Raw genomic sequence first — 17,595 nt, 5'->3', positions numbered from 1 at the left:
TTGTTCTCAGGTGGACGAGCTGAAGATTGTTTTGACTCGTCTTTGAGGTCAGTGTTTGGGGATGGTTTTACACAAAAACATCTGTAAATATAACATGTCTAAAACACTGTATATTCTTTATTCACGTATATAACCATGTGTTTTGATTTCAGTCTTTTGTGTTGCTGACCGTCTTCAGCTCCTGGCGAAGTTGCTGGTTGAGGTTGGAGGACTCCTGCAGTCTAGCCTCGAGCGCAGCGATCTTCTCCTCTTTAATCTCCAAAGATGATTTCAGAGTCGACTCCAGTTTGGTTTCCAGGAGCTTGAACCTAAAGATAAAGGTTCTGTTAGCCACGTGTGTGTGTGTCTGTGTGCCCATCGTAGAGTTTAAAAAAAACATCATCATAACCACTGTACAGCAAGCAGGCGGGGAGATATTGGCTCCGCAGGGAGATTTTGCTAAAAACAGATTAATTAAAACCACAGCACATGATCTCAAATTGGCCACAGACCTGATTTCTGTGGAGTCCCAATTGTATTATGATCACTTTTAATGATTCTGATCCCGAGACGGCACACTCAGTTCTTATCCGAGTCCCCAGCTGAAAGTTTGAAGTTGATACCTGTCATCCGAGCTCTCGTCATGCAGCAGCCTCTCTTTGTTCAGACCGATCTTCTCCAACTCGTGGGTCAATTTCTCCAGATCATTATTCATCTGCTGAGTCCGCAGCTTCTCACTCACAAGCTCCTAAACACACAGTGACACACACTTTTAAAGCGCTCCTGAAAATCAACTACAACATGCAGCCTGCAATTTATAAAAAAATAAAAAAAAAAAAACAACCAATAATGAACTTGTAAAGTTTTAACTGAAGCATCATCATAGTCAAAGGGAAGCAAAGATGATCAAATAAAATCAATCAACTTCCATCACTAACCATCAGTTTTCTGTGTAGTTATTTAATTAGCTCACTTTTAGCATTGTAGTTGTTATTAATACAGTTCTTTCAAAGCACTTGTCTATAAATCGGTTTTATGCTTCCATCACTAACAAAGGATTGTGAACATGATGCTGAAACTGAAAACATTGTGGATGATGTCTGTCTAACACTGCAGTAACAGCAGCGCTCACCTCTCTGAGAGTAACGAGGGTCTTCTTATCGATGGTGGCCAGTTTGACCAGCTCCTTGTTCTCCCTCTCCAGGTCTTTGACTCTGGTGCAAGAGTCCCGGAAGAAGATCATCTCCTTGCCCATGGTGCGGTTCTCTTTCTCCAAGGAGGAGATGCGCTGGTTGCTGTCGTCCAGCTTGGAGTCGCGGATCTCGGCCTGCTGCCTCAGACGCTTGTTCTCCTTCTCCAGATGCTTCTTGTCTTTCTCGAGCTGGCAGCTCTCCTGCTCCAGAGTCTTGTTCTGCGACATAATAGAGAGCAGACAGATGGAAAAAAAATAATAATAAAAAAAATAATAATAATTTGATGGGATTACTGGTAGTCTAAACGCCTTGTAAATAGATGTTTGGCTAAAAGTGCGTAAAGATTAACGCAAAGGGCCAAAACTCTAATTTACTGATAATCTGGGATAATCCAACTCTGCTGGGAAACATACAGTAATTTCATCAGAATGAACTAAATTGGACTAAACGTTCCATAAGTAAACACATTTTTATGGTTTACTTATTTAAAATGATTCAAACTGCCTTCAGTCTGCCTCAGCTACACATTTGTGTGACTTTGAAATGGACTCGGCAGAATACGGACAGTCAAACAAAGTACCCAGAGCTGTGTCAGTAAAACTAGTTGTACCTGTTCTTCTCCAGAGAAAACGGCAGTCCAAATATGTGTCTAATTTCTCACACGGATTCTGTTTGCATTTCAGACCATGTGTGTGTTGCTGGTGCCCACCTCCTGCTCCAGCTGCTCCAGGCGTTTACTAGAGATCTTCAGCTCCTCCAGGTTTCGTTGGAGGGTTTGATTCTCCGTCTCCACCTCTTGCAGCTCCACCTCAAGCTGCTGGATCTTCTTGCTACTGTTCTCTAGAGCCTTCTGCAGGCGCTGGTTCTCTGTATCTAGGCCCTGGTAGCTCACCTGGGAGAGGAGTAGCCAGATTAGGAAATTGAAATCATCCATGAACTAGTTGTGCCGCTCCCTGGTGTTATTATATACCAGATCCCCTGTAACCTATTCGTAAAAATATTCAGCGGTGAAAATTACTTTATAGACATTCCGTACAATTCATTATAAAGACAAATAATTTCTGTTCAGGACCAGACGGCACACAAGAACCACAGGTACCGATTAAATACTGAAAATAACATAAATGAGCTTTTCTTCCTCAGAGAAACCTTGCTGCCACACATGTCCGTACTTCAGCTGCGTCTCATTGCTCTCTGGTCACAGGTGTTCCTGCCCTACTGGTTTACCTCTAATCTCTCCGTCTTCTTAGACGAGGCTTTGAGCAGCTCCAGGCTGCGCTTCATCTGGCTCCTCTCACACTCCAGCTCCCTGTTCTCGGCTTCCAGCTGAGCGGCCTTGGCCCCCGCGGACCGGAGGTTCTCAGCTGAGCGCCGAAGCTCCAGGTTCTCATGCTCCAGCTGGGAGTTCTCCTTTTCCAGAGCCTCCAGCTGGAAGGCCATGTTCTTCAGGGCGTCCAGTTTCTTCTTCAGACGCCGGCCCTCCGCCTCCAGCTCAGTGTTCTCTTTCTCCAAAGAAGACACCTACAGACACAGACGTAATACATGAAGATGAGGAGTAAAGTTTTTATGTCTGACAGCACTAAACTTCTGACAACCCCAACTTTTTCCATGTTAATATAGTGTAAATTGTATGTTTCTATGTAATTACAGTGAGATTAAACAATGTTGGAAAATCATAAATGTGCAGAAACTGAAAATACAGACACACCAACATTTCAAAATACCAAACGGGCAGGAAAAAACATTCACCAGACCTTTTCACAGGTGATCCCAAGACTGGCAACTTTCTTCTGCAGACTCTCGTTGTCCCTTTCCAGCTTCTGCATCTGAATCTCCAAGTCCTCTACCCTCTCACCTTTCTCCTTCATCACTTCAAGCTCCTTACCTGCATTAAAAAAAAAAATGACAGTTTTACAACTGAATCAGTTTTTGAATCACAAAAACTAGAAATTAAAGATGCCACTCACGTAGCTGTTTCCTCTCAAACTCCATCTTGTTTAGTTTGGCGGCTGTCTCGCAGATGGACTCGTGGAGAACGCGATTCTCTTTCTCCACATCTTTGACCCGGGCCTCGGCGCCCACCTGGCAGCGGTGACGCAATGACGACACGGTCTGACTCAAGTGCTTGTTCTCCTGCTCCAGACCCTTCAGCTGCAGGTCAGACATCAGAGTTTTAATGAAGGGTCAAGGGTCAAGCTTCGGTTTAGTGATTTCATGTGTGATTTACTTATTATTGACGTGCGAGTTTTACGAGCCAATGTTTGAGAAAGAGATTTTCATTTGGACTAATTAAGACCTTTCTCTGGCAGACTCGGTTCAATTGATAGCGTGTAAAACCACAGAAAAGCTTATGAGGGCCGAAGTTCATTTGAACAACGCGTGTTATGGAGCAGACCTGCTTTAGTTACATCCCATTATATTTAGAAACAAGCGGATAGAGAAGGCCACAGTAATCTGTGAGTGTGAGGGTGTCGTGTTTTTCTCGGCCTTTGTAGCTCATCAAGGCTGGATTTTACAAATCAGACGCTTAAACTAATCAAAGGTGTCAGATTTGGGTCTAACAGCTACAAAGTCCCGGCAGACACGCACCGAGCGAGCGACTGCATCTTGGCCACAGTGAGTCAGAAATCTGTACAGTCAATACAACATTAGTGGGAGTTCCACTGAATAGTTTTTGAGCCAAACGCAAATCAATTGCACAAAGAGTGCTCTCAAGAAAAGTCAGTATAGACTTAAGTAAATTACGGAGCTTAGTCATGTTATTTACTGGGAGCCTGCTGGAAGGGGTCAATGAGGGTGTTGTGCAGAGAGCAGTGCCAGCGCTGCATCAAAGCTCGGTTTGTTTGAATGTGTCCAACTATTTCACCATAAACTCGTCCGGGAAATAGACGGCAACGTTTTAAAGCACTTCTCTCTAACACATTATTACATGTCACATCTCAAACACAACAATTCAATGAGGTATCATTCATTAAAAGTGGTGAGCAAGTGATGTAGCAATAGTAAATACAAAATGTTTTTTTTTTTTTTAATGTAATTGCTCCAGTATTGACAGCAGAATCATTAATATCAATATGATGTTCAGCGCTGCTTTTCAGTTCTGATTGGTGTCAAATTTTTATACCCATTCTGACAATCTTACAGCTTGGGATAAAATACTCAAATGAAATCCTTGTCTGACTTTGTGAGTGTGAGTGTGTGTGTGTGTGTGTGTGTGTGTGTGTGTGTGTGTGTGTGTGTGTGTGTGTGTGTGTGTGTGTGTGTGTGTGTGTGCGTGCGTGCCTGTCTCTCTGAGTTTTCTCTGAGTGTTTCCAGAGTCTTCTCCAGTAAGGCCTTCTCCTTCATCAGGTCGGTGCTGAGTGACTCGGCGCTGCGGAGCGACTCCTTGTCTGCTGTCAGTTCGGTCTCCAGCTGCTCCAACTGTAAACAATGATCACAGTAACATTTTAAAACGCTGATCAGGTTTTTAGGCTCACGTAGTCAGACCTATCTCCGCCTGATTGTGCCAGCGCTGGAATGCACATATATCAGTCTGCAATCGGGTGGGGGGGGGGGGGGGTGGCGGCGGCAACGGTGCCTTTGTAAAATGCTGCCAGGAGGAACTTGTTTTGGTGGAACGTCTGCAGAACGGGTAGGGAGCATTAAAACGACTGAATCCCTGAAAAAGACCAGAAAGCACTGAGCAGGCCTGACTTCCTGCATGATCCAAATCTCTGTATGAACCTGCCATTTTCAGTGTGTAGGTTGCTGTTGTTGCGAAGGGGACTTTAAAAACAAAAAAACACAGATAGCAAAATAAGGAGGAGCCTGTCGACTGAAATAATCGGCCTGTGGCAGGTTTGTAACAATGTTTTCAGACTAATTTCATTGGTGTTCATTATAAAAACTGCTGGTGGCTCAGCTCACTGTCAACGATTTGTTGTCGAGGCTGTTTTCTTCTTCAGTTCCACATATCATGATGCACTGTGGATGATCTCGCAGTATCACCTCGTATTATTGTGGCCAAGAATTTACAGGGCAATTCGCAGTCACAGAAGAAGCTGGTGCAGTTGTTAATCCACGATACAAACACAGAACACATCACCTCATTCCGTCACAACTCTGCAGGCAGAAACACGAGTTAATATTCACACACACAGACAGTCTCCAATGAGACGACTTCTGTGGTTCGAGTCCCCCAGCAGCTGCGTTCACATTCTAATGTGTTTTTGGCTCTAGACCTCGAGTCACTCAGAAATAAAATTCTCACTCTGAATTTTTGCTCTTTGTGAGAGACTAACACAATTTCATGCTTTTTATTCGTAGGGCACAGAGAGAGGCTTATGTTTCTGAAAATAGCTGAGAGACTTCTCTTAGCGAGGGGCATTCGAGTGTCAACGACAGGAAAAGAAAAGGCAACGCTGAGATGCCTAGATTTACAGCTTTGCTTTCATCCTCCAATCCACCCCTCTCTATACTCTCTCCCTTTCTATTTCTCATTGTCGCTGTGTGAAAACATCTACAGACAAGTGGTGGTGATATATTTTGGAGGAAGGCTGGTGCAATATGCTAATCTCGGTGGTTACCCTGAGGAGGGGCAGAAAGTTAAGTGCTGTGAATATATCTATAAAATCAATACTTTCTTTAAGTCACAGAAATTAAACACATTTTGTAACTTTCATTATTACCACTTCACGATTCACTTAGACTTCCTTGCAGTTTTTCTCGATGCACAACTTACTTCACAGCCAATTTCCTTGAAAAAAAACTACAAAATCCAAGCATGCTGGTGTATTTCTCTCCATTGAGTCATTAAACAAACGTCATACATCATGCTTCCCCAGAATAAATAACAGGAAATGACTTAAAACTGTCAAGCGGTTCCTACACAAACATAGAAACATACATTAATACAAAGCTTCTTTCTTACTTTCTGGTTCAGTTTCTGGTTTTCTTGGTTGACTTTGGCCAGTTTTGTCACGGTGTCCTTACTGGCCGCTCCTCGGAGCTCCTCCACCGTCTTCAGCAGGGTCTGGTTGTCTTTCTCCAGCTTCAACAGGCGGCTCGAGGTCAGCTCGTTCACCTCCTCGCCCAGAGACTTCTGAGGGGCTGAGTCGATGACAGCAAAAACATGCGAGTTAATAATATAAGAAACAATTTAATTATGTTCAGGTTTTTGGTGTTTAGAGTAAAAGCAGCAGAGACAATAAAAAAAAGTTGATACCATTGAGATTACAATAGATTAAAATAAAATTAAAAAAAAAATACAATGCCCTATGGCATGACTTAACAGGTCTTAATGCTTTTAAAGTGCCACTTTAACAAACACAAAGTCTTTATCCTTATCCCTGGCTCTTTAAACCTCTTAACAGCTCTCATAATCCACACACCCAGCTTATCTTTCAGGAATATTAATTACAGCTCTTAACCGAGTGCAAAGAAAACCCAGTGGATGCGGGCAAATGCAGAAGGGCCATGAGGAAGACGCCAGGAACCCTTTAACCTGGTCAGCTCAGGTGACAGCCAACTGCGAGATATCGTAACTACATAATCCCATCTTTTCCATTGTTGACTTTTCTACCACTTCTGTGAGCCCTTTTCTTTAATTTATCCTTGGCTCTTCTCACCTTCAGTCAGCTCTGGTGTCTTGGATAGTTGCTCCAGCTCCCAGCCGAGGTGCAGGGACTCGTCCATGCTCTGTTTCTGGGCCATCTCCAGCACCAGGTTCTCCTCCAGCAGCTCCTCCATGCGCTTACGGTCCATGTCCCGCTCCTGGAAAGAACAGAGAGGATTGACGGGTGTCCTCAGATAACGTCCCCTCCCCATCTTTTAACTCTTCTCCTTCTGCTATTTTTTTACTCTTTACTGCTGATCCTGATTGTTTATTTGAAGCTCACTCCAATCTACACCAACACTGAAATCTTACCATCTCCAGGTCATGCATCTTGGATTTGAGCTGCAGGTTCTCTTTCTCCAGGAGGTGCAGTTTGTCAGAGCGAGTCCTGGTGCCATCCAGCTGCTCCTCCAACATGGTCTTTGTCTCCAGCAGAATCTGGTTGTCCTCCTTCAGTTCCTGCAGAAGCCACAACAACAGAGAACACAAGTGAAACAACAAAACAAGGAAACTGTAGTTCACCAAAAAAAATGTCCTTTTCAGAAAATGCGTCTGATTTTATTACCACTACTGCTGTTAGAATAGTAGTAGTGGCAAAATAGTGAGATGTTTCAGCTCTTACTCTTTACAGTTTGGTTAATGATAGAGGCATTTCTACCACAAAGGTTTAAAATACACATTTTTCTCTTTATATTGTGTTTATTTCTTGAGACATGAAGCTCAAATTGAAATTTCTGCCATTGTATTGACATGCATCTATACAACTTGCTCAACTTTAGTCCTAGAGTATGTTTCTCTTTGAGGTCGACAAAAAACAAAAGATTTTTAATTGATTGATATGCTTTGGTTGCTTAAATTAATGTATTCAGTTGAACGTACAAACAGTGTACTTAGTGTGCGTGGTGAGAAAACAGTTGCAAATACGTCTCTGAATATTTATTGTAAAAAAAAAAAAAAAGAAACTACTTGTGCTGTACTTTGAGATTTGGGGTCTCATATGGTTACAGGGTGCTTGTGCCCAATTTGTACGACTATTTATTCAGACTTGTTTATGCTTCAAGCTGGATTCTTTGACGTCAGCCGCAACTAAGAGATATCGTGCGCAGTTGCGTACCTCGACTCTGGCCTTGTAAAACTCGATGTCGTGAAGTCGCTCCTTGTATCGGGTCAGCTCGCTCTCCAGTTTGTCGACTCGCATCGCCTTCTCTCTGAGCGCGTCCAGTTCGTCGCGATAGGCCCGAGCCGAGCGGGCGTCGGACAGCAGCTGGTAGCTCTGCGGGAGGAGACGGCCAAACATAGGTGCGTGATTATGTGGATTCATAAAACAAACTCACTGCACCGACGTTAAATAAGGAATCCCGAGAATAAAGACGCAAACAGATGTACGATCCTGCGTCAAAAAACACAGTCAGCGAGTTCAATGAGTCTGTAATCCTGTATGACAAATAGATTATCTAGTAATAACTAACAACCAGAGTCTTGTCTGTTACATAAACAGGTGAAGAACAGAACACACCAGCATTTGTCATGCATCCACACACACACACACACACACACACACACACACACACACACACACACACACACACACACACACACACACACACACACACACACACACACACACACACACATACACACACTGCCCTCCATGGCCTGAACACATCCACCTTGTTTACAGCAGTGCACCAGTCAGATTGCCGCCCACTCCAAATCAAAAGCCATGTGCGGCTGCTGCTTGACTAAAGATAGCTCTAATAGCCTCTAACGAGCTAAGTCACTAGCTGATTAAAGCCTGGCAATGTCGCAGAAAGGGAGGAGCAGGTGGAGGGGGGATGAAGTGTGTGTGTGTGTGTGTGTGTGTGTGTGTGTGTGTGTGTGTGTGTGTGTGTGTGTGTCTGTGACTGTTGGCGTTACCTCTTGCTGAAGTCTCTTGAACTCCACCTCCATGTTCTCAAGCTCCTGCCGGGTGTCGAGAAGCTGCTCACTCTTCTCCTCTCTGAAAGAACAAACAGACGCGATGAGAAAGGGCGACATGAAGAGAGCACACAAAGAACGAAACTGATGTTTCTGTACCAGAAAAGCAAGAAAAATATGCGTTGTGTGTCTGCCAGTATGATTAACATGAAGCTCTGCACTGAAAACCAAGATGTTTTTTTTTCAAGTGGGCCTATCGGAGACAAGGACATTCCTTCAGGGCTGTTTCCATTTCAAAGCTTTTAGCTGAATCATTTAATGGAGGCAAGCCATTAGTTGCACAGGAAGGTTGCATTGCACAAAATGTCCTTTCAGTATTTTAGTTTCAGTGGATAAACTGTTATTTCTTTTACAAAATTACAGCTATTAATCATATAAGAAGTACAGGTAATGACAGCTCTGGTAGTTCGAGCTGCAAATGTCTTTTAAAGCATTTCCACTCAACTTTCTGGAGGTTATATAGTCCAGTTTTGATGGCTTTTGCTACCGAAGCTTCTCTGCAGTTACAGATCAGCAAATCAGCAACTCGCATGTTGAATGAAACACATCAGTAAACCTACTAACCCAGTTTCTTAATTAAAAATAGCCCACGGTGTCTGGAGTGTACGAGCTCTGGCGGTCAGAACACAATGTCTTTCCTGTGTTTTGCCCTGAATTTAAACTAATAAACAACCTAATTCTGCGGGACATCACACTCAGCACGAGACTCGAAAGAAAACAACTAAAAAACAGAAACCCCTCATCCTCCTTTACTCAGCTAGAAGACAGAGATGGAGATACATGTTTTACATCTGGTTGAGGAAGTGGGGCAAAACACAGACATAAATGTATGATTCCTTCACCATCAACAGGAGGGTCATTCTGTCCCCCGTCTAACACTCTTCTGTGTCATTTGTAATAAGTGGCAGTGAAATAGTGCAGCTTGGCGTTTGCTGTATGTGTGAGTGTCTTCTCTGTGTGCAGGCTGCCCGGGCTCCCACCACGAAGGGAGAAAGTGTCATGCTGCTTTGAAGGAAAACGGCTGCATTCCTGGGATGCTGCTCGGTGTGTGCATGAAACCGCTCCACTGAACATCTGATGGCCTATTTGATTACAGCTCTCTGCAGCCTCGGTGTGCATCTCAATAAGGAAAGGCATCCTTCTATTCTTGCGGTCTTTTTTTTGTTTGTTTTGTTTTTGCTTTATCATTCATTTCCTCCTTCCTCCCGAAGCTAATCTTTTTTTGGGGGTGATGTTAGTCAATATTGAGGCAGGATGTTAGTCAGAAACCCCCCCTCCCTCCTAAATCGTAGACACCTGTTAACTCTAGCATGGCAGATTATCTTTGGGCTCATATTATGGATGCAGCTGGCTCTGCTGCTTATGGTAATCGTTTACCGCGCATTGCGTCTTGCACTGGCACAAACACTTGTGTGCACTGCTATATTAAAAAAAAAAACGAAAGCACTCTTTATTCCTACTTTAATACGTTTTTAATGTTATCCTCCTGCAAACTCTAATCTTCATATTTCCATAAATTTAAATCTTGATTTTATCCCAAAAAACAGATCTTTATATTTCTGGGAACAAAAAAATGTTATAAATAGGATTGTCAATACAATCTGTCAATGCCGTTTTCAGGTGTAAAGATACAACATCAAATGCTATCGTGACGTATTGAATATCATATTATTACCGTCTACAAGAGAATGACCTTGGTAACCATTTTTTATTTTTTTTATAGTACTCTATTAATCCCCGAGGGGAAATTTCTTCAATTACAACTTGATAAATGGCAAATCAACTTTACAGACCTTCAGTTTTCATTTCTACAAGAAGCAAATAGTGCATTCAGCATGTTAAACCAGCGGACCGGTTTAAGACTTTATTTGTTATAATTTTGCAAGAGCCAAAATGTTCACATTAAGTTTGGTTGGGACATTCCTGCCTCTCATCTCAGAATAAGTCATAGTTACTGTAAAGATCTATGGACATTTGCTGGTTGACCCCAAACTCTGAAAGATGTTGCTCGAGTAGGAGTAAGCGAGTAATGATTTAACTCTTGAAAATAAAATTAAGCTTAGTGTCATATTTCAGATTAGATTTTAAGACTTTGTGTTTGTAGGTCAGTCAAAATTTAAATCACAATTTTAAATGTATTTTAAAAAGTGCAAGAACAATACGTGTATATTAAGGCTAATAAGCTAAACTTTTATGGGCAGATAAATGGAGGCAGTACAAAATAAATGTTGTAAATGAATGTAAATGTGTTTCACAATGATAAACTCAACAGGAGGAGCAAAAGCAGCCATGCCGCCATATCTTTACCAGAAACATTAACAAGCGGACCACGGTGGGAACACTGAACCATACCCCCTGGCTCTGACCTGGTCTCCTTCAGTTACACACACAGTGGACACACACACACACACACCTACATTTGTATGCAGAGGCTGCATCTGTGCATGTGCATGCAGCCACAGACACAGAAGAAACAGCAGTCATGTGACCAGGGTAAATCAGTACAGACAGACTTAAAGGCTTTTTTTGTTCCTTGTCATGCCATCACATGACAATATCTTTGTCACAGACACCAAGGGAACTAGTAAACAACACCATGGCAACCAACAAACAAAATCACTCATTTTCTAGCCGGCTGATGCTCCGTCGACATATTTAGGTCTGCTGAAGAAATCGTCATAATGTAGGTCAAGGAAGTAGAAAGGAGATGTCTGCAATGATTAATGTCAGACCTTTCCAGCACAAGAGCTGAAATCAATTAGTTTAGGGTCAAACAAGGTGAGAGGCTTTTCACTTTTTTCATGTGACGAAGCAGACAGTGACCTGCTCTCCATTCTGGGTCACAACCAATTGTTAAAGAACCATAATTTAGGTTTTCAGGTCGCCCGCACAGAGACCTTTGTTTTGACAAAGCAAAGCAAAACGACATGTCCTACTAAATACAGGGTCTGAATGATACGGCGTTTTGCAAGGCGAAGCAATACACAAGCATTTCCCAAATCATTGAAATCCGCAGCTAAAAAAGATTTTCCATCTTTTTGAATACATTTTACAACTGTTGCAACCGAACATTCTCAGTGTTTCTCCACTAAATAATAAAGCAATGGACAGCAGCATCCACTGCATTAACAAACCTGCAATATTTAGCACTTGTTACAGAGATACATGGATGTAAATTAAACTTTAACTGGCAGGTAGTTTTGTTAAATGTTTTATAAATAAAATTGATCAGCTCTGACAGAAATCCTGATATTTGTAAAATACCAGGGAGTTGTGTTCATTTAAATGCTACTGAGGTGATGGATGGACTTCCTGTGAAGAAATGAGATCCATTCAAGTGTGCAAATGTTGGCCTTGAAGTAGAAACTCCATGTTATCCAAACAACATTGAATCCAACTTTATTTCAGTGAGAACAAAATAATTCCTGTCAAATCTGTAAATATTAACACCAACTTCAAGGCACCAGCCAGTCTGTGAAGTTCGGTACTAAGTTCATGCAACATTGAAACACTTCCCCTTGAAGTGAAAAACCTTCATTGTAACTGATCTATGTTGGCCATTAAGTCTTTGTCCAGCAGAAGATTATAGCACTTTAAAAAGGAAGCTCTATTATTCATAGATAGAATTTAGAAAGCCTCTGTAAGGTTTGTGAGAGCAGGTTCACTCTCGTGTATTTGTTTGAAGCAGCGAGACATCACAACAGCCAAATCTCCTGGGAGCAGTAAGAGAGGAAATGGACTCCTGGATTCTTCCACATTACTGTTATTCTTTCAGTATAATGTTTGAGTCGTTAAAACATCAGATACCTACATTAGACTAAGAGCATGATCCAATCAAGAATCCCCCCCCCAAAAAAAATCACTTAAGGTTTACAATAGAAATATTGCACTACCGAAAGCATTGATCTATGTAGTTATTATGAAGATGTAACTTATCTGGTTTCTCATCACAACCAGTGGAAAAACCTTCTGTTCAATTTGAGCATGACAGTGAAGTCGGACTGGATGTTAAGGAAGTGGAAACTTTCAACTTTGTCACAAATCAAGTTTGGGTTTTATTTTTTGGACCGACAGACACCTTGACCAATGATGACGTAAGAGTGTAAATAAGGACATCTATGACGATGTATTATTTTGTATTATTTTATCTTCCCAGTTCACGTCACATCTGTGACAACAGGAGAAGCTGCGGTGATACGAAAATGGGAATTACCATAACAAACATGATTGGGGCCGATAGTTGCTGTCATATTCCTTTTTGTGTGTCTTTCTTGGACTTGTTTAGTTTTACCTTCTTACAGTTCCCGTTTCTCATCCACTTATGTCCTATTTGCCCAATTTAAATAATCACTTATCTCGCCAATAAGGCTGCGGCACTCACAGTTCCTGCCGGAGGCGTCTGATCTTGGCCTTCGCATCAGCCAGCTCCACGGAGAGGTGCTGTCGGCTTTCTGTCCTCCTCATGCTGGGGGAGTCACCGGGAGACTGGGACGCATAGGGAGCCAGCGGAGACAGCTGCACACAGTCCCTCTCCTGGGTGAGCTCCACTATAGTCTGGATGGAGGCAGGAGGGAAACAGGTGAGGTGCTGTGTAGGCGAAAAGCTGCAGTTACATGTCAAATGGCTGGATGAAGCCGTGATTCAACAATCGGATGCGAATGGACTGAAAAACAAAGAGGAAAGTAGATCTATGGATTTAACTAAAGCACTCCCATCACCCCAAAACTAGGATACAGGCATAGGGATTAAAAAAAAAAGTACATACAGTCCCGCAGACACATGGTCTATTTTGATCTAGTGCCCGTGACAGGAAATGGGATTTTAATTGAGAGCGGCTGGACTACACAGTGATAATCTGGAGGCTATTAGAACCCCTGACACACACATGTAAAATCAGCTATATCAGTAGATCTGCACCCTATGGGTTGGAAACTCAGTTAATGACACATGTAGTCTACGTACACACACACACACACACACACACACACACACACACACACACACACACACACACACACACACACACACACACACACACACACACACACACACACACGAGACAGTTAACAGTTTCAACCCTTCCTTCCTGCGGCTTCTCTATTGTGGTAACAGCAACAACAAAAAAAGGAAAAGCTTCCACATAACCCTGCTACAAACAGACCATAATTTCCACCCAACAGCACTGACACAGAATTTTAAAAAGACACAAAATGTAACACACTTTCCTGGTTGCACTTTGCTCTGCACTGTTTAATCTAGTTTGTTTTTTTTGCCTAATAAAAATAATTTCTAATAGGGCTCAATAAATCTTTATGAACACGCACACCCTCACACACAATATAAATATATATGTAAGGGTTATTACCTCCAGCTGCGTGTCTCTTTCATCCACCAGGCGTTTGAGGTGGAAGGCCAGGTTTCTGGAGAGGCCGTCCAGATCTTCAGGAGGCATTTCCCCGCTTTCCAACCACTGCAGGTCCACTACGTTCTCCTGGTTATGAGTCACCTAAAATCACCACCAAGATACTGTCAATAAATGTTTCATTCAATGTCTAAAACCCTCACTGAAATAAAGTAAATTAATCTATTCAGCCAAAAATAGGTCTAAGAAGTCAAATATTTTAATTTCCTTCAGTATTCTTTACTACAGAGGAGAAATACCTCTTGGATGTGGGATGCTATGGCGGCTTTGCTGTCAAAGTCCAGAGTCTGGATACGCTCAATGTACTCTTCCTTCTTCTCACACTGTAAACAGAACGGGGGAGGGAGGTGGGTAAAAGTTAAACTCTTCAATAAAGAGAAGCAGAGGATGACGAGTTTGAGATGTTAAAGAGTTCAATCAGTGGTTTGGGGGTCAATAGGAGGTTAGTAGAACAACACTAAAGACACAAAGCAGAAGTTAATTTGATTAAAAAAAAAGGTTTCCAGGCAGCAGAATTTAGGAATGTAGCCAAGTCTTTAAATGAAAGGAGATCTTTGGGGTCAGAGGAAGATCATTTTCCTGTCTTGCTGGCAGAAAATGAGATTAGAAACAGGATGATTCATTGAACATGTAAGCTCCATTTCACTGCATGGTCATTATAATTATTCATTACTGGGAAGCATTGTTCTCAATGCAGGTTTGATGTAGACACATGATGTAGCTGCATGAATGCAACTCCTGAGTCATTTAACTAAAACAATAGGAGTTGATGAAAGGTCAGAGGTTCTGAATGGGGGCTTTGTCATGAGACAGGAAAAGCCCTGCAATGTCATTCTTTACATCATTCACTCATCAAAGGGAACAAAAAGCATTAACCAGTGAAGATTGAAATAAACAGAGATTTCTTCCAAGATCAGATTTGTGGCTTTGGAATTAAATTACTGTAATACAACCACTGAAAGTGATGAAGTCCCTTCTTTTATAGTTTGTAGTATTAACCCTTTCAATCATGAATCACAGGCACAAAACCATAAGCGTTGATTGACCGGCTGTTACGGACTTGCTTTGCTCCTGCTGCTTGAAACCTGAACTACCTGCTCACATGTGAAGTGTGTAGGTGGACTGAAGGTGAGCTCTTACCTGGACAGCACAGCCAAGTAGCAGCAGCAACAGTTTCTTCATCTCCTCCAGACCTTGCTCTAAAAGGGAAGAAAAAAAAAACACACACCAAGCAAACAGAGTATTATGACAACAGGAAAACCATTTTAAATATGTCTTCATGAAAACAAAATTATTCTCACACCCAAACACTCATTAGTATATTTGCTATCACTCTGAGTAAGTCTTATTTCAGTTTGGACTTGTCTGGCATTCGGTTTAATCGTCTTTTGTGGGTTTTATAAAAGAGTAAATTCTCCTGATTGATGCTTTCTTGATGGCGTTTCACCACAAACAGAGAGATCTGTTATTGATGGAAGATAATAACTATTAGAAGAATTCTTTGCAATAAAGCTCTACAAAGTGTTTTGCAACCATCTTTTTATTTTCCCAGAGTTATAACTATATATATGTCATGGCTTGTGTTTAATTGCCTGCTCTTATCTAACATTTTTATAAATGTTCCTGTTAAAATGTAGATTTAGTTGGTGAGAATTCCAGTTGTGCCTCGTTTTAAAGCGGAGATAAATGTTCCATCTTTCCCACATTTACTTCCAATTATCTAAATTCTTGGGTTGTTACAGTTTCCTCTTATAAAAGCTCTCCATCCGGTCGGAGTGCCACAGTGTTTTCCACAGTGCAGCGGGCTGGCAGGACGAACACGCAGCACTCTTCCACATGTCGGGACATATTGTCAGAAACTGCTGAAACACACAAACAGCTGCTCGCCTGTTCAACAGGCGTGAGCTCATCTGTGGGATTTAGGGCACAGCAACAGTAAACCAGGTGGTGTGTGTGAGTGTGTTACAGTGGCTAAGTGGTAGAGGCTCGTTGTGTCAATCTGTGTCTACGTTTGTGGTCGGACTGTGTGTTTTCCCTGTTTGAATCATGGTGTGTGTGTGTGTGTGTGTGTGTGTGTGTGTGTGTGTGTGTGTGTGTGTGTGTGTGTGTGTGTGTGTGTGTGTGTGTGTGTGTGTGCGTGCGCGTGTGTTATAAGCCCCCCCCCCATCATGTGTCCCAGGGGCCAGCGAGCGCTAACACTGTCCAGCTCTAATGATAATAAATCCAGATTAGAGACAACATGTTTTCTGCAATGGGTGCTCTGTTTGTTTGATGGGCCAATCATCACAGCAGGAACAGCTAAATAAAAAGGCATTTTGAATATTCATTTTCATTTACAGCTTCAATCTTTGTAGGACTTGAAGCAATATCACAAACTATAGAATAACAACTGTTTAAAAAAAAAAAAAAAGCCTGTAAAGAAGCCATTTAGAGCAACAACAAACGGAACCTCCGGCGGCTCCTTCACGATGGCTCGATACCCCAAAACCCCTCCAGTCCCCCACCGACAGGATGTATCCATCCATTTTAATGACTCCTACCGACAATCAAATCAATCTCCGTTCTCTCATTCCTCCTGAATCAATAGATCCACTCAAGTCGATGTGTTATTGAGTAGCAGAGACTCCCATGTGGTCACAATGTGGCAGGTTAAATGATATATTTTAAGTAGGAGACCAATGATGTACTCGTGACAATTAATACTAAATTCGAGGTCCATACCGGAGTCAATACACGTTTGAATTTTTACAGGAATACGGAGAGAAAACGGCTGCTGAGGTGATCTTTACGTACTAATAAGTGATGTCAGGCAGGTTGTTTTGGTGAAAACCTGGAGCTACGCAGCCTTTTTCTTTCCTGTTTTTTTCACTGCTGATTTACTCATTTAGTCTGGTGTGTGTTTAAATGTTTGTGTCATGATATGGAAATGTATCTGTTGAGAGCTGTACGGCAGCCGAGGAAAGATGGAGACTTTTTGCTTTTCTGGAGCTCTGAAGGAAGCTTTCCAGCTTTTGGGTCAGTCACCAAACCTAATGTAAAGAAAACAAAACTTCAAAATGCCTGAATGAGTGCGGATATAAATATTTGATCAACTAATAGCTTGAGTTTTCTTCGGTGATGGTGTGCTGTGCCACTGAGTGAACACTGAGGAGTGCTTAGTCAGTTTCCGTCAATAAATGTCTGACTTCATCATCAGCACCGGCGGTCATGATATAAAAAGAAATATGAAACATATCAGGAGAAAATGCGCGAATTCAGGCCTCGGAGGGCGACAGCAGATAAAACTTCATTCTCATAGCTGCAGGGCTTAACAATACTCTATTAGAGCTATAGGGACCTATTGTAGTCAGGGAAGGGATTTAGCTCAGCAAATCTACTGGCGCAACCAAAGAAAAGATAAGGGACCTCATAGGATAAATTATTTATACGGC

The 17,595-nt window shown here is 42.1% G+C and overlaps 1 protein-coding gene across 7 annotated transcripts in view; it reads right to left on the bottom strand.

Moving 5' to 3' along the window:
• Positions 1–17,595, bottom strand: part of ccdc88ab (coiled-coil domain containing 88Ab) — a 65,114-nt gene that overhangs the window by 17,784 nt on the left and 29,735 nt on the right. For all 7 annotated transcript variants that reach the window (XR_011311498.1, XR_011311499.1, XM_069712222.1 and 4 more), the window contains exons 5-21: positions 15,305–15,363; positions 14,404–14,487; positions 14,108–14,248; positions 13,124–13,296; positions 8,683–8,764; positions 7,880–8,038; positions 7,078–7,224; positions 6,779–6,923; positions 6,082–6,260; positions 4,455–4,592; positions 3,140–3,323; positions 2,927–3,057; positions 2,400–2,693; positions 1,882–2,064; positions 1,112–1,390; positions 603–727; positions 170–308 (exon numbers count right to left, since the gene is read on the bottom strand). Coding sequence is in view for 5 of the 7 variants with exons in the window: in XM_069712222.1 (XP_069568323.1) it covers positions 170–308; positions 603–727; positions 1,112–1,390; positions 1,882–2,064; positions 2,400–2,693; positions 2,927–3,057; positions 3,140–3,323; positions 4,455–4,592; positions 6,082–6,260; positions 6,779–6,923; positions 7,078–7,224; positions 7,880–8,038; positions 8,683–8,764; positions 13,124–13,296; positions 14,108–14,248; positions 14,404–14,487; positions 15,305–15,363 (2,642 nt within the window). In the remaining 2 variants the exon portion in view is untranslated. The remainder of the gene's footprint in view (positions 1–169; positions 309–602; positions 728–1,111; positions 1,391–1,881; positions 2,065–2,399; positions 2,694–2,926; positions 3,058–3,139; positions 3,324–4,454; positions 4,593–6,081; positions 6,261–6,778; positions 6,924–7,077; positions 7,225–7,879; positions 8,039–8,682; positions 8,765–13,123; positions 13,297–14,107; positions 14,249–14,403; positions 14,488–15,304; positions 15,364–17,595) is intronic.

The sequence above is a fragment of the Brachyistius frenatus genome, unplaced genomic scaffold (genome assembly GCF_029030835.1).
Source record: "Brachyistius frenatus isolate BFR_SWC_R1_liver_20210118 unplaced genomic scaffold, ASM2903083v1 Contig_108, whole genome shotgun sequence".
NCBI classification, from domain to species: domain Eukaryota; kingdom Metazoa; phylum Chordata; class Actinopteri; family Embiotocidae; genus Brachyistius; species Brachyistius frenatus.
Note: the sequence above shows the minus strand (reverse complement) of the source record. Positions and strands in the feature narration are given on the sequence as shown.